The sequence below is a fragment of the Oxyura jamaicensis genome, chromosome Z (assembly GCF_011077185.1).
Source record: "Oxyura jamaicensis isolate SHBP4307 breed ruddy duck chromosome Z, BPBGC_Ojam_1.0, whole genome shotgun sequence".
NCBI classification, from domain to species: domain Eukaryota; kingdom Metazoa; phylum Chordata; class Aves; order Anseriformes; family Anatidae; genus Oxyura; species Oxyura jamaicensis.
The window spans coordinates 82,195,408-82,211,987 of NC_048926.1; the positions used below are offsets into that span (position 1 = coordinate 82,195,408).

A 16,580-nucleotide genomic window follows, 5' to 3' on the forward strand; every position below is an offset into this window, starting at 1 on the left:
TGTGCCACAGCCTGGCAAGCCAGGACAGGCAGGAAGCCACAGGTGAGAGGAAAGCAAAACTGATGGAAACAGGGAAACCAGGCCAAGACCTCAAGGTGGGCTTCCTCGCTGCACAAGGTATCCACTCTGAAGTTCAAAGGGAGCTTGTCCTGACTGAAGGATGAGGTCCAGCTTCTTTCATCAGTACAGGACTGCACGGCATCCCCAGCACATCAGCCAGCTAAGACTTTCAAGCTGGCTCTTGCCCTCCTCATCTGGAGGTGGTGCAAGGCACAGCACCACTCTTCAGCAGCCTGATGGGTGCTAGCAGACCAGCAAGCACAGACAGCTAGCCAAGGCTTGTGGCACCTGGGAGGTGGGCCTGTTTGAACATCATGAGGTTCAACAAGGCCAATTGCTAGGTCCTGTATCTTAATTAGAGCAATCCCAAGCACAAATACAGGCTGGGTAGAGAATGGATTGAGAGCAGCCCTGAGGAGAAGGACCTGGGGGTGGTGGTTGATGAGAACCTCACCAGGAGCCAGCAATGTGAGCATGCAGCCCAGAAAGCCACCCGTACCCTGGGCTGCACCAACAGCAGGGTGGGCAGCAGGGCGAGGGAGGGGATTGTCCCCCTCTGCTCTGCTCTCGTGAGACCCCACCTGGAGCCCTGCGCTCAGCTCTGGGACCCCAGCACCATGAGTACATGGACCTATTAGAGAGAGTCCTGAGGAGGGCCACAGAGATGATCAAGGGCTGGAGCACCTCTTCTACAAAGACAGGCTGAGGGAGTTGGGGTTGTTCAGCCTGGAGAAGGCTCAGGAACACCTTACAGCGGCCTGCCAGTGCCTAAAGGGGACTGCAGGAAAGCTGGGGAGGGACTCTGTGTCAGGAGGTGGAGGATAAGACAAGGAATGATGGTTTTAAACTAAAAAAAAGGGTAGATTTGCATTAGATATAAGGAAGAAATTATTTCCTAGGAGGATGATGAGGCACAGGAACAGTTTGCCCACAGGAGTTGTGGCTGCCCCAACCCTGGCAGTGCCCAAGGCCAGGCTGGATGGGGCCTTGGCCAACCTGGTCTAGGGGGAGGTGTCCCTGCTGCATGCACAGGCACCAGCAGACATGACTCCATGGCCCACCGGCAGAGTCAGAAAGAGGAAGAGGGGAGTATCACAGAATCACAGAATAGTCTAGGTTGGAAGAGACCTCCAAGATCACCGAACCCAACCTCCGACCTAACGCCAACAAATCTTCCACTAAACCATATCCCTAAGCTCTACATCTAAACGTCTTTTAAAGACCTCCACGGATGGTGACTCCACCACTTCCCTGGGCAGCCCATTCCAGTGACTAACAACCCGTTCAGTAAAGAAGTTCTTCCTAATGTTCAACCTAAACCTCCCCTGGCGCAACTTTAGCCCATTCCCCCTCGTCCTGTCACCAGGCACGTGGGAGAACAGACCAACCCCCACCTCGCTACAGCCTCCCTTCAGGTACCTGTAGAGAGCAATAAGGTCACCCCTGAGCCTCCTCTTCTCCAGGCTGAACAAGCCCAGCTCCCTCAGCCGCTCCTCGTAAGACTTGTTCTCCAGGCCCCTCACCAGCTTCGTAGCCCTTCTCTGGACTCGCTCGAGCACCTCCATGTGCTTCTTGTAGTGAGGGGCCCAAAACTGAACACAGTACTTGAGGTGCAGCCTCACCAGAGCCGAGTATGTTGGCAGCCAGTTATCCATCTGGGTAGGTAAACACAGAGGGGAACGAGTACAACAGCTTCCACCCATATCTGTTGCAGAGATGTGAAATCCATGCAAAAATATTCCTTCTCACAAGAATCAGTATTTGTTGTCTGCATCTACAATTAGTCCGAGATGGAGACATTTTCACTCACTTCTAACACCATCAGCAGCTTTCTGCTCCTCAAAGAAAAAATATTTACACCCTAAATTTTAATGCCGTAATTAAGGCTAACCTAAGTCCAAACTGACAACCCAAGTATGACATTCTGGATATTCCAATAATGCTATTTTTATCCCGGAATAAGAAGAAAAGCTGAAATCAGACATTGTATCCGGATTCTGTGTGATGGAAAAAGTGAAGCTTTAGAAAAAATATGGAAAACCAAATATCTCAACACTTCCATCAAAATATTTTATTTACTGAAATTGAAGTGTTCTATTTTCTTTTGTTCAGAGAACCTGAAACAGCTTGATGAAGTCACTTTAAGACACAGCTGCATTTTTCATGTGCCCTTTGAAAGTCGGATGAAGTTCGTACTCCCAACATCATTCTCTCTCCTAGCTGCCTTGCCAGTAGATAGTACCTCCTACAAATAATCAGATGTGTAGATGAACTGATGGACCAGGTGGTTCAGGAAAAAATAAATACATGAGTTACTTTATGTAAAGTGTCCTCCAATGACTTTAGACAAAAGGACAGAAAAGGACATGGAATTACTATTTCCATATATCACGAAACACAGGAGAAGTTTGAATATTCTGCTGAAAGCACTGGTTGATCAAAAATATTCAAGTGTGATTTTCTGTCCAAAAAAGGAGTGGAGGACAACAAAATTAATCTTTTGCGACAATTATTTTTTTTTTCACCGTGAAATATTCCCCAGTGCTAGGAAATTTGCAGTTTTGCAGGAAAGCTTTTCAAGTAGATATTCCTGGCCAGCTAAGAAGTGTTGTGAGCAACATGCCTAGTCCTAGAAGGGAAAGGTAAACAGGTTTGAACACAGACCTGAAAATCAGCTTTGGGAATTACAGAACTGAAGGTTTCTATTAAGTACCCCTGCGGGCTGCCAACCGGCCAGCGATGCCTCAGGACTTTCCTCCGTGCTCACCCTTTGTCCTCCAGGAGCCTCCGCCCTGCTCCTCTGCGTCCTGCACACCTCTCCTCAGGACATTTCTGTGGGACGCTGCCAGACTGCAACGACCACTCAGAAGGCAAAGGGGCTGCTGATACCAACTGTGCCGATCCCTTCTGCGGGGCTCTGGCTGCCTCTCACCCACGCTGTGTGGGCAAGTGGTGGGGCAGGAAGGGGGTGTTTCACCTGCAGCACCAAGGTATGTCCGTGGCTTCGCTATGGGACCAAAATGCCCCATCCACCATTCCCTTCATGTTTTTCTTTTTCATCGCTGCACTTGCTCAGTTTCCAACACAGGCAGAGCCCTAAACAGAAATCTTAAAATGACAGCTTGGCTGTATTTTTGCATACCTTCCCCAACACAACAAGGTGCGACACAGAAAGTGGCTTCCCGATGCCATTGCAATAACAACCAGAGCTGAAGCTGGTGGCTGCCTTCTTCCAGACTCCCACTGGTGCCATTTGTCCCTGTGCCATCGGGTGAGGGCTTCGTGCCCTGGGCCTGAGCCCAGCAGGAAACACGGTGAGGAACCAGCCGTTCCTGCTAACTAACACACTCTGTCTTCTCTGCCACAGGCTGGCACTTCCTGACATCCTTCGCCAGCATTTGGGGCAGGAAAAGCTTTCCAGGTTGGATGCAGGATCAGCCAGTGGAGGCAGCACCATGTTCCTTCTGCCTGGTTTACTTTGCGTGGAAACTACCCGTGCCCAGTCTTTGCTAGGAGGATTACACCAGGATCACTAAAATTAAGTTAAAAAATGCATCAGCTCATCTTTCTAAGGGCTTTTTACATGTTTAAAGCAGCTGATGGGACTTTGCTTCCCAGCCACAACCACCAGTTCCCCTTTCTGCCACATTCAGTCGGGATAAGACCAGCCTCAGCAGCACAGGTGCCAGGACCTGGGGGGCTGCTCTGGTGCCCTGGGCTGGGCCTTTGGGCATCCCCCATCGCCCCAGGGCCTCACAGCCCTCCTAGGCCTGGGTAACGTGCTCAGGGCCATCACTGTCCCTGTGGGAGCTCCCCAGGTCCGAATTTCCCCCTGCAGCTGAAGAAGATGAGCAAGCAGCTGTGGGAGGAAGGAGCGGGGAGGCAAAAGGGGGAAGGGAGACTGGCAGAGGAGGTCCCTGGTTCATGGTGCCAGTCAGAGGGTCGGGATTTATAACTGTATTAAATGGCATGACAGTCAGCCATGATAAATCATTTCCCCTTCTTCCCAAATCACAGACAATAAAAGCTTTGGCAGTGAAAGTCATTCGTCATCATAAAGACTTGAGACGTTCCAGCCATCAATTTCACTCACATTCTTAATACACTTGAGAGGAGTGGTGGACTTTTAGCGAAAAAACACCGGGGAGAGAAGAAAGGGAAAAATAATTAAAAGAAAACACGAAGAAAGACTGAACGGGAATAATTACAAAGGTCAAAGAAAGGAGTCCCTTCAGGCAAGCCGTTTTGATGATGAGGAGCAGAGCTGCCATGTCCTCCACCCGCCACGTGATGCTGAACAAAGCAGCAGGGCCTCCTTGCCACCCTGAGGGGCTGCACAGGGGAAGGAGGGAGCTGGGGAGGATGCTACAAGCTGGGACCTGGCCTGCCAGCCCTCCAAGACATGCTGGCAAGATGAAAGCCCCAGCACCCCCCTCACTGGGGCTGGGCAGGCGGTGCTTGCCCCCTACAGCCTCGCCATGGCACACAGCCATCAACAACCCAACCATGGCCCGTCAGGGTGCGGGCAGGCATTGAGGGACTGACTCTGTTCCCAGAGAGAGAGGGGACGGGGATGCCTGGCCTCAGGCTGCCCGACACAGGGAGGTGCCCCAGAGGCTTTTGCTGTGCTGTGTTGAAGTACAGAAAGCCATCCCATCTGTACAGAAACCACCCCTACACCTGACAGCCATCCCTACTGCGGCATCCCCCAGCTCCAGGGGGACAGCGGCCATCAGAAGTGAAGGGCGGTGCCAGAGGCCTCCTGCAGCCAGAAGGACCTTGGAGAGCCTGGGACAGACCAGACTGTTAGATGTGTATCTGTACCTGACATCTTCCAGAGGACACAGCCATACTGGTTAAAAACACTCAGGTGGCATCAACACACCAGTGAGCTCACTTCAAGGGGCCAAGCATGCACCCTTTTGCATTTCAGCTGCCACGAAAAGCACCTGCGTGCCCCGCGTGCTGGCAGGGCTGGAGGGAGTGGTGCTGCTGCGAGCGGCTCTGCTGGAGAAAGGCTGAAGGGTAAATTTCCAAGAGCAGCAAGCTGAGGAGGATGAGACATGGGCTGATGAGCTCAGTGCAGGCAGTGAAGGGCAGCAGGGGCACAGCACAGGGGTCCACACTCAGTGCTCGCAAGGCGACCTCCTGCTCCTCAGCTACCGCTGTCAGGCCAAACTGAAGTTTCAGATGAGGTCACTTCTCCGCAGCGTGAGCCTGTTCCGTCCTGCAGGTCCTCAGCCCCCTGAAGGCCCAGGAGCAGCCTTCCCTCAGAGCATGCTCACCTGGTGGGACGCCACGAGGTCTGACCTCCGCAGAACTCCTCCTGAGGACAGGGTAACCCACACACCTCCCCTCTTTAGCGGAGTGGTTGTTGTGCACAAGTCATTTTTAGGAGTCAGTGCTCCAGAAGCGTATAGTGTCATCACAGCTATAGTCACAGTCACAAAGTATAGCTCACGGTATTTAGATTGCTGCAAAGAATGTACGATGGAAAGAAAGAAAACTCCACTGAGGCCCCAGTACTCCTTTCATGCCCTCACTGAGTTCACTTCAGTCACATCTGTGTGAAAATCCCAGGTCAGGTGCCAAGTCCATAGCAGTGCAGGCAGTCCCTGACCCCCGAGTTCTCACAGGATTTCCACAGGATTTCTCACTGTTGGGAAATGGGCACTCTTCATCACAAGGCAGAAACAGGCCAGCTGTATTCTGAAGAAATGCCAGTGACATTTTATTTTTGCCAATGCATTCTGCTATTCGCACTTCTTTTTTCTCTCTCACCTGAAGTCACTGGCAGTCCCTTGGTCAGCTCCGAACTGGGCAGCAGCAAAGGGACATGCACGTGCCTGAAGCTGTCCGCCCTCAGGAAACACCAGCGTGCGGGGGGCACCTTGAAGCGGCCCCGGCTGGCCCCCCAGACACCGCTGCACAAAGCTCGGCCCCTCGAGCCCAGCTGGGCTCCGCAGAGCAGAGCCGCTTAAGCCGCCTCTGTTTTACCATTAAAGCAAAAATATTCTCCCTTCCTATACTGGTTTCCAGAACTGCCAGTCAGACAACTCACTATCCCTCATGTAAGTCAGCAGGATCTCCAAACTGAGCAATGTAACAGGTGAGAAGTAACTCATTTCATTTCTATTTTTATTTTTATTATTTCCAATCTGGAGATTTACAGCATTTCTCCGTCAGCAAAAAAAAGCTCTGTGCATTGAGTAGGCCACTGATGTCCTAAAGCACTAACGCAGCAAGCCACCCTGGCATCTCTGAGCACCTGAAACCTTCACTGCTCCTCCACAGCTGGCTGCAGACACTGGCAGAACTGTGGGTGAGTGTACCCAGGACCAAAAGACCAATGTGAGATGCTGCTGGTAGAACCAGGATGATAGTTTCCACCTGCTTGCACGGAGTTGGTTTAATGCCCTGCTGTTTTTCCAGAGCATTTCAGACTGCAGGAAAAAAAGAGCTGAAGCTGCTCAACGTGTTTGCAGAAGAAGCCCCGGCCACGCTGCAATCAGGAGCCAGCACGGAGGCACCAGAACCCTGTTGTCTTAATCTTTCCACCATGGCTGTTCCATTTAAAATTGTATTTATTATCTATACCACAGTGGTACTGGGGGCAGGGGGAAACAGATTTAATTAATTAGAGATTGCAAAATCCTTAAGTAAAAGATGCTATGCAAATGCAAATTGTTATTACACATGCTTTGCACCAAAACATGTCTATCACAGTTAAATTCAACACTTAAATCCACAGCCAAACTCCCAACAGAATCAGGCTGCACACCATCAAAAGAGCCAGTTAATAGCCTAGGTCTTAGTGGGGTGCAAGAGGCCTCCTTTGCTTCCTGAGATCTGCTGTGGCTTTTTAAGGGCAAGATAAGAACTCATAAAAATTGAAAAAAAATTATCAGTGTTTCAGTTAACAGTGTTTCACTGTTTCAGACTCTGTCCTGTCATTAAAAATGACAGTTTTGTTTTTCAGATTGGCTGCCTTTCCACAGGAGTTTATGCGGCCTTTTTTCAAGTCTTCAGCACGACAGGCCCTCTCAGGAGTGACGAATAGATTATTGGAAAATGCATCTGCACTTTTATCTACTAAACGTAGAGACTAAGTTGTAAATCTCGCATTATGTTGTGCTGGAAACCAGTGATCTACCAACACCAATTTGCACTTCAAAAACAGTCTCACAGAAATTAAAGCATAATTTGGTGATAATGGTTAAACACCGATCAATATATCCATGTGGAAACTGATTATATGAGCAAAACGTAACGGCCTCAGAAGAAGACATTTAACTGTTGTTACTGTTGTCCAACAACAACAAAAAAAAAAAAAAAAAAGAAAGCAGAAAAGGCAATTTCCAAAAAATCAACCCTTTTCTTTACTTTTGTCACATCTTTCTTTATTTTAGCAATGAAAAAGGGAAAAAAAAAAAAAAAAAAAAAAGGAAGAACAAATTGTGAAAATGTTACATTGCTACTGGAGAGCTGGGACAGGAAGCCTAAACTTTAAAAATACTTCTAATTTAGAAACTGCAAATCTTTTTTAATTTCCAGTCAATAGAATGGAAATCCTTTCATAAAGCTAATGAAAACACTGCTTCAAAACTGTTACCAATATCTCAGCAAATAGCAGCTGGATAAGAATTCCCTCCAGAACCTTATTCCTGAGACCCTTCTTCCTCTCCACAGGGTAGATCCTTCCTGCTTCACGTAGCTCTAGTTTAAGCTAAGTGCTTTCTGTTCCTACATGGTCCTCAGAAAGAAGCAGTTACCTTCTGACGATGACCCCTAACTTTAGATCCAAAGGGTTTGTGGGACAAGTCACCTTCAGGTGCTTTCTTCTCTTCCTTTGTATCCTGCGACACTGACGACCAGCAACTGACCTCCGAAGGATGAGAATTCCGTGAGATGACTTTGCTGCTATGCCAATCTTAAAGTGCAAGGTGGGAAATTAATTTAAGGGTAAAATACCATTTCGTAGTGAAATCAGGTTCTTTCATTGTGGTCGGCAAGACCTGGGTTTACACCTAAATTCAGAAGGATAAGCTACCCACAACTGTAGAATCAACTATATACAAGATTTGTTGGTTTTTTTTTTTCACCCCAACCCCAAATACAGTAAAATATGAACTGAAATAAATGTTCTCTTTTCCCCCAGGGAATCACCAGCTGCCGATTTCACAACACACTTCCCACCTTCGCACTTCACATTAGTGAAATGTTGACCCTGTACCACACTTTTCACATCTCATAACTACTAGCTGTCTTCACTGCGAGTGTCAGGAGTGCAAGAATGAGTGAAAAGTCTGATGTCAGTACGTATTCCTCAAAGTCACGCATGGGGATCTTTTATTTTTGCTTTTGTTTCACATTTCAGGTTCCACTGCACACAAGAAGTATTTATTTTTCTCTGATCATCATCAAAAGTGAGTCATAAGAGGCAGATCAAATAAAGGCCTTGGGCCAAAAGAGAAATAGCCCTTTCTTGGCTCCTTTGAGCACCAATTCCAGACTTCATCAGTGCTGAAGAAAGAGCACCACCTCTTAGTCAAAGTTCTCTTTATTCTCGCCAAGCTGAGAAGAGAAGGCAGTTTGGAAAGAGTCAGCAACTTGGTTTCAACGTGGGATGAGTACTCAGAACCCAGCCAAGACATGGCAAAAGAAGACTGCATATTATTTGGGATCCACGCAGAACTTCAGGGTTCAGCCCACATTTCCCACGTTATCTCTCTGCAATGATAAAATGCCTCGATGTGCGCACCATACAAGACAACACTCTTGCAGCTTCCTACTAAGGCAAAACACTTGATTTCTCATGCATTACAAGGATTTAAAAAAAAAAAAAAAAAAAGAAAAAGAAAAAAGAAAAACCAGCAACAGCAAGCATCACGTGAAAACAAAACACCTGCCATTTCTTCCACGTTTTATGGTATCTGAAGAATGGTCCTATAGATGCGTGCAACAGACAGAGAAAAGCAAACGGACCAAAACCTCCCTCAGCCATCTCCTCCACTGTCCAGCACTGTTCAGTACAAGCAGATCCTCGGAAGTTACGCAGGTGTCCCACCTCCAGGGGCCCTGCGCACGCTCCCATCACAGGGACAAGGAACACCGCTTGCTGCCCAGCAAAGACCGAAGCACTGTGCCCATCACAGAAGTACAGAGTAGCTGAGGTTAGAAATCTGCTCTGGCATTCATGTAGTACAACTCCCCTGCTCAGAGCAGGGTCTAATATCCAATCCAAGCCTCCTCTGGCACAACTTAAGGCTGTTCCCTCATGTCTAAACTGCACGCTGCTGCACAAGCTGCTGCATCTGAGGCTGCTCCCGCCATTGCTTTGCTGTTAGGGGCACTCTGGTCCTGTCCCCTTGCTCAGCAGCAGCTCAAAAAGTGCTTGGCTCTCCCCAGTCAGGTGTCACCTGGAGACCACAGCCCAGAGCACACTTTGATTACGATTATTACGATCTAGTGTGTAATAAGACCTCCAAAATTGAGCTATGCAAAAAATAAATAAATAAATAAATAAACATCTGGTCCAAAGTCAGTTCATAAACTCCAGGTTGTGAGGAGGGAAATGTATCTCCAGGCTCCTCCCACACCAAGGCTTGTATCTGGGGTTGTTCAAATGAACCCTGCACCCTGCATGCCACTGGTTTTCTTTTTAAATAAACAAAAAGCTTCTGCAGGCTGCATTGAGCTAAATGCTAAAGATGATCAGTGTTTAACCCTGGCAAGAGATCAGCCTGGGATTCTGAAGCAGCTGTTCCTCTTCTCATTGCAGTTTAAGGTATCAGCATCCACTGTGGCTGCAAATATTGAAGAGCTCAGGTGGTGATCCATTTTTGGCAACCTTTTCTGTCCAACGGCTTCATCACCATCCAGCTCCTAGCTCTGGGTGACAATAACTGCCGTTTTACAAAACCTTGTGAAACCGTGGCTCATAAATTGCAGACGCAGCATGATGGGATAGAACTTGCAGGCTGAAGAGTCAGGAAACAGACTCATGTAAAACTGAGCACTACTAATGAAAAACACGCTGTCAGGGACCAGCTACAGACTGTATTTTGCTGCAGAACAGTAGCAGGAAACTGCTTATCTTTTGACATGCATTTATCCCATGTTGGCACTCTTGTTTCCCAGTGACAAAAATTGGACAAAATATGTAGTAATATAGAAGGTTAAATGCATCCCTGTTATCTGCATTACCCACAGGCCCGTGCCACCTATGGAGAAATAACTACCAGGCATAATATACCACATCTCGGTTATTGGCTGCAACCACACTAAAGAAAAAGTCAAGCTGATTTTTCCAGGAGTGGGCGAGTCTGTTCCGACAGATATATTTGTCCCACTTGCTCAACATTCAATCCAGCCTGAAGCCTGGAATCAATTATGTTTGGTTGCCTGAGTCCCCCCGTGCAAACCAGAGCAGATGATCTAACGTGATTGCCATTCAGAATTTCTCTCCTTCCCCAAGCCTCCAGACGACAAGTGGCCTCTGCTTCCACGTTTGCTGTTTCCTCTCGCCTTGCTGACAGGCAGACAAACTGCACAGGGAAGACGATGCAGTCGGCTCTGTGGCAGCATCGTCTTCATGGCTGATCCCAGGAAGGAGCATACGAGGTAACACTCATTCTGTAGCGCAGTTACAAAGCCGAGCGTGGAGAAGAAAGAATCACTTGTCTGCACTCTGCAGTCTCCGTTTTCCCAGGCACAGGTGTGTAAGCTGCAAAACGCACTGCAGCCTGCTCGCCGGTACAGCTCGAGCAGCACAAGTTCATCAGACCGTGGTGATGCGGAGGGGCAGACAAGCTAAGAGAGGTAAGCTGTGCCAGAGCTGTCCTGGCACGGGAGCAGATGAGGCTCCCCCCTTGAGCGTCTGCCGGAGGAACAAAAAAATACCCACTTCGACTGTTTTGCTCTGTGCTTCTTCTTTTAAAAGAGCAACACAGAGTTCCCGTCAGATTCCACTGAAACGAAACGCACTTCTCTGCTCTTCAGTGAGGCTGGTCACAGTCACCGCGGGACTCTGCTAATGCAAACTGACTCCGCAGCCAGCTGCAGTCAGGGCTGGCCGTGGATTTGTCAATCTGCCCTACACTGTGTCGGAAAGTCAAGCAAGGGTGTCAGTTCAGAACGACTTTGTCCTCTCAAAGTGATACTGACCATGCTGAAATCAGCAACCAGAGCAGGGAAAATGCATCTGTGGGTAATTAGTAACAATCACGGGCTGCTTGGGAACTGCTGACTGCAGCAGTAATGAGCTGGGCACATGTCATTGGCTTGCAAATGGAGAGAGCATTTATGAACCATGGCAGCAAGCAGTAAGGGAACACATTTTATTTTTTTTAAAACTTAATATTTAATGTGGCATAAAAACGATGGAAAGAAATTGAGTGGCTCTCTAAACAGAGGTTTGGCTGGTGGTCTGTAACATAACAGAGCTGGTGGATGAAGAAGTACAGAGAACTGTCACTAATTTTCCTTACGCATATTCTAGCAGCAAGTGCTGGCATGAATGCCATTGTTTAAGCAATCTTTTCATCTTCAAGAAATATCCCTAATCTTATGCTCTTCCAGCTTGCTAGGAAATAGGAAACTGAACATTACACGCAGAGGATCTTCTGTATCTCAATTCTCAATATTTCCTTGCCATCCAAATTCTGTTCTAGCAATAAGAAAAAATGAAAGGCTATGATTATAGTTCACTTAAGACCTCTCTCCTCCAATTCCTTTGCATTAAATTCCTTATGATCTGTCTTACAGACTGAAGACTAACAAAATGAACTAGACCTAGCTTCCTCACTAATGGCAGCCCACAGTCTCCAAACTCTCCAACGGAACTGATTAAGCCTGAACTGCAGATACCAGCCTGTAAACGGACTAAGTATCCTTAGACATAATAAAACCCATCCCACTAACGCCTGTATGTCATATTTCACGTTCTTTAATCCCCAAAATAAGTCTTTTAAGCCCTACACCCACCAACTCTGTGTTGAAATGTTGTGCAATCACAACTTTATGGCTCTGCTTTACACAGACTAGAAGATTTCCTGATAAAAATAATATGTTCCACTAACAGATCTTAATGTTAGAATCCACTTGCGATTTTTTTTACGCAGCCCTTGGTCTCATGACAAGCCATTACAAATGTTTTTATAATCTGGAATGTCAGCTGAGAAGGGAGGTAAACCTATCAAGCCATTACCACCACCAAACACAGACTGTGGACATTTTGCGGAGCTTTAACCCCTAAATTTTACAAGAGAATTGTCTTAGCTAGCAGGACTGAAACGGGGTGTCCCACACAGCTTTCAGTCTCCTCCTCGCAGCCTGCACACTTGGCAAGACAGCCTGTCTGGAACAGGGAAGTTCTGGTTACAAGCAAAAAGAGGGTCCATAAATGTGTCTTGTCTCCTGAAACCCCCATCCTGCCTAACAAAAAGGACAGAAAAAGAGCCGGTGTGATAATTCTTGGGAGAAAACGCAGCAGTCTGCCCAGAGCTATGATGAGGACTGTATCACCAAGTGCGCTTTAATTTACAGGGCTTGTATGTTACAGGCACAAGGTATGGCTTGCTACTTCAATCTTCTACCCCTCAGACCATTACAGACGGGCAGAGAGGAGGGCTCAGCTGTAGGGCCGTACCCAGCCCTGCAGGGCTCAGCCTCGGCTTCTGGGTGCTTCCAAAGCGTGAGCAGCACGGAGCTGCTGTGGTGGGGGTTATGGAAGAAAAAGGGGGGATAGCACTCAGACAAGCATTTCAAGAAAATGTATCAAAAGGCGTAGGTTTTTTAAGGGTTTTCATACGCTTGTATAAATCTAGGCTTTATGAATGTAGGTGTTAGAAAACACTACAGCAACAGCAAATTAAAGATATAAATACCTACTGTCTTGTAAAATGTGTCCTGCTATAGCTCTCGACTTGTCACATTTAAGACCAACTGCAGGTTTTTTCTAGGCTTTCTACTCATAAAGCCTGCTCCACTTGGTCAATGAGAACAAATAAATTTAACATTTAGAACTTTTGTTCATGGGTATAAAGTCACAAGGAGAGCTCAGGAGAAATACGTAACAAGCTCTGCGGCGTCATTTCAACACCAAATGCTGAGAAAGTCGCAATGTAAGAAAATTGTCAGTCGTGCCCAGTAAGTAAGATAAGGTCGCAGTGGCTGCGCCCATGCTCTTGTAACTGTGGATGGATGTTTTGTACAATGAATTGAAGTGACTACACAGGAGCACAGTCTGAAACACAAGTCTTGCCATAAGCTGCCTTTGGAAGAGCTGGTGTTAGCAGCTCTGGAACAGCAGAAACGTCCCAGAGGCAACAGAAGGAAGCTCTGTTATTTGAGGGGCCATGGAACATCCATGCACCCCAAGGTCATCTTTCCAGGTGAAATCTATAGTCAGCCTTGCTTCTGGAAGGGACCAGCATGACCAGCACCTGAGGCAGAACCCCGTAACAACACGCTGACCTAATCTGACGGCTCTTAATGCTCCTGTCCAGGTCAGCCTCTTGCAAAACGAAGTAAAATAATAATAATAATAATAATAATAATCTATAGGATACCTGAGAGCTTGGCAAGGCCTTTTTATACTTTAAATCAGAACAAGTTCTTTTGCCATTTCAGTGTATGACGAAACTCAGAGTTTTGATGCACGTTGCTCAAAAGACTGTAACAAGTACTTTTTCCATTGCTAAGGGTCACCTTGCACTGGTGTCAAGGCACCTAAAATGACTTGATTCCTTCAGAGTTACCATGCAATCTTCTCCATTCCTGACTAATCAATATCACTGGGAGTCACATATAAACGACATGCTTTTAGAAACAAGGCTGGTTTGAGAATAATGCTGGAAAGAACAACTGAACAACGTCAGTGCTGCCTGGAGGATTCCTTTTTTTTTTTTTTTTTCAGGTCAGCAGTTTTACTAGAAAGCTGTGCTGGAAATCCCGGATCCATCCTGCCTGCTTCCAGAGACTTGCACGAGCTGCGATCTGCTCTTCTGAGGCCTCGGTAACTGGGCGCACAAGAAAAGCTTCGCCAGCAGCTCCAGCACGCAGTCACCGCTATCAGCTGATCCCCCCTACTGCTCCCCGTGCAGACTCTCTCCTTGACTTGCCCACCTCTTCCCTCCCCAGACACATTGTGCTGGTGTTACACCACCAAGTGCTGTGCCAGGGACCCTACCTGGCCGAAAAGTAACTCCGCAGAGGGTGTTTTTTCTCAGGAGGGTGCTGGGGGGGAGAGGTTCTTGGCTATTTTCCGGCCAGTTCAGTTTCATTATATGATTTCCTGCATGATTTCACACAGATGGGACAGCAGGGGGAATGCAATAAGCATGCGAAGTGCTTAAACCAGCATAAAAGAAAGCAGTGTTGCTGGAATATTAAACCAGCTTTTGGGTGAACCTGTTTTTGGCTAAGCACAGACCTCAGACATGCAGTTTCTTAGCAGAAGACATAAGCAAGAAAGCATTCAAGTTTTCTATCATTTCCTTTCCTTCCAAAGTCTCACTCCACAATAACGCAATTTAGTAATTTCTTTCTTCTCACCTACTAGATGAGATTGCAGTGCTTCCAAGATAAGGTAATAAATAATGTAGTAATAATAAAGATAAAAAATAATATAAGGAAAACAGTATCACTTTCAATTTTAGCAACAAAATAAACATGTAAAACCAATCCCTGGCAAAACACAGAAAATTCAGTGATAAAATCTCTACAAGTTAGACTCAAGGACAAAAGTAATACTCAGGGCTAACATACGCAGGAAACAGTTCCTTAATTTTTTAATCCTGGTTGGTGGTGGTTGGCTGGTTGGTTTTTTGTCTTTTCTTTTTTTTTTTTTGGTGATTCCCACAATTCCTCTGGGACACAGTTTCATGTATTTCTTATCGTTTGAGCAGTCTTCTTCCGCATGATGTGGTCAGTCCCAGATAAACAGAGGACCACAGCATTATCAAATTCCAGCTGTTCCTTAACTCTTACCCTGTAACTTCTCGAATAAGATCTCACTTAAATGCAGACAATCCTAGAACAAACAATTGCTTTCCACCTCAATGCTCCATCTTAGTGCAAAATTGTAGGTCCATAAGTCTAAAACATGAATGTTTGTAGAAAACAAAAGCATACAAACTTCAAGTTAGCTTGAATGCCATAAAAATCTCATCCAGCCAAAAATGGCAGTTGCCTTTATGGCTACAAATCCCAAAAGCACAGGCAAGTATTCTCCTTTGCTGCTACGTATTTACGAAAGCAGGCTTGGGGTGGAGAGCCGTATTCCATCCTACTTCATCTGTTGACTCCAAGGAACACTCATGATTTATTGAATCCACACAATATCTACAGAGCTGCTGTGAAATCACATGGTTACAAAGAGACTTTTGAGCAAAGAACTACCCATCTCACACAACTCCCTCAGTAAGAGCATCACCCTACAGTGTGCATGTGTACTTCTGCACACCATTTATCAGTGTATAACAAACCAATTACCTGTTACGATAGGATAGGACTGAGGTCCAGGAACGCTCGCTCCTAAATCTGCAGAAGTAGGGCTGGTTATATTGGCCTTCATGTCATCCAATCCACCAGCTAATGATGCCATGGCTGAGTATTCAGTTGCCTGGAAAGAGAAACAAAAGGCATTTTAACAATAATAAATTCAGCATTCAACAGCTTTTGCCTGTACGGCAAAATGCGGTGCAGAACTCTGAAATCTTTTGTTCAGCCAGACCGGCTACTTTCAGGGCAGTAGATGGGTAGCCTCAACAGCAGTGTTCAGCAGTCAGAATGGGTCTGTTCTTATCACTGGAGTTCTTGGAGAACGCCAAAAGGAGCTTTCTTTATAAAATGAAAGACAAACTCACAAATATGTCACAAAGCTTTCTTTAAAAAAGAAGTTTTGCAGACCAAAATGGGGGCCGTAACTGTCGAGCGTAAGTTATTTGCTTGTTAGAGAAAACCGTTCAAGGCAGTTAACCTGAACCTTCCTTAGTTCATGGGTGGCCTTTGAAGAGACACACACTAATGAGCAGGTGGGAATAGAGGGGTCCAGCTTCCCAGCTTCACTTAGACATACTTCATTTCCTTATAATTTCGTAAGAAATGGTTTGCACTTAAATAAAAGCACTCGCTTAATGAATGGATTCGTAGCCAACTGTTTCAAAATCCAAATTATTTAAAAATAAATAAACTGACTGTTGTAAGGATGCTCTCTCACCTCGTGGCAATTCTTTAACCTCATTAGCTGAAGCTACACTAAATGAGCACAGGTCCTCAGAAGTCAGATTCCTTCTGTCCTATAACTCCGTCAAAGTCCATGTAGCTATGACAATCCAAAGCAGGTGAGGTCAGTTCACACATCCAGAAGGACTTCCACATACGTGGCAGAAAGCTCATCTTCATTTGCCTTTTTCCTTAATTTTTTATGAGTGGTATCATTCACAAAAAATGGGAACTTTCAAAGTTTTCACTTCCCTATTGCTATTTCCACTTTAAATTTTAATCCTGTATTTGAG

The 16,580-nt window shown here is 46.4% G+C and overlaps 1 protein-coding gene across 1 annotated transcript in view; it reads right to left on the reverse strand.

The window, feature by feature from the left end:
* The window catches only part of PAX5 (paired box 5), a gene marked incomplete at its 5' end in the record, with an annotated part of 116,034 nt that overhangs the window by 40,675 nt on the left and 58,779 nt on the right, over nt 1-16,580 (reverse strand). Inside the window, one exon of the mRNA XM_035310784.1 lies at nt 15,556-15,685. Within this exon, the coding sequence (XP_035166675.1) occupies nt 15,556-15,685 (130 nt within the window). The remainder of the gene's footprint in view (nt 1-15,555; nt 15,686-16,580) is intronic.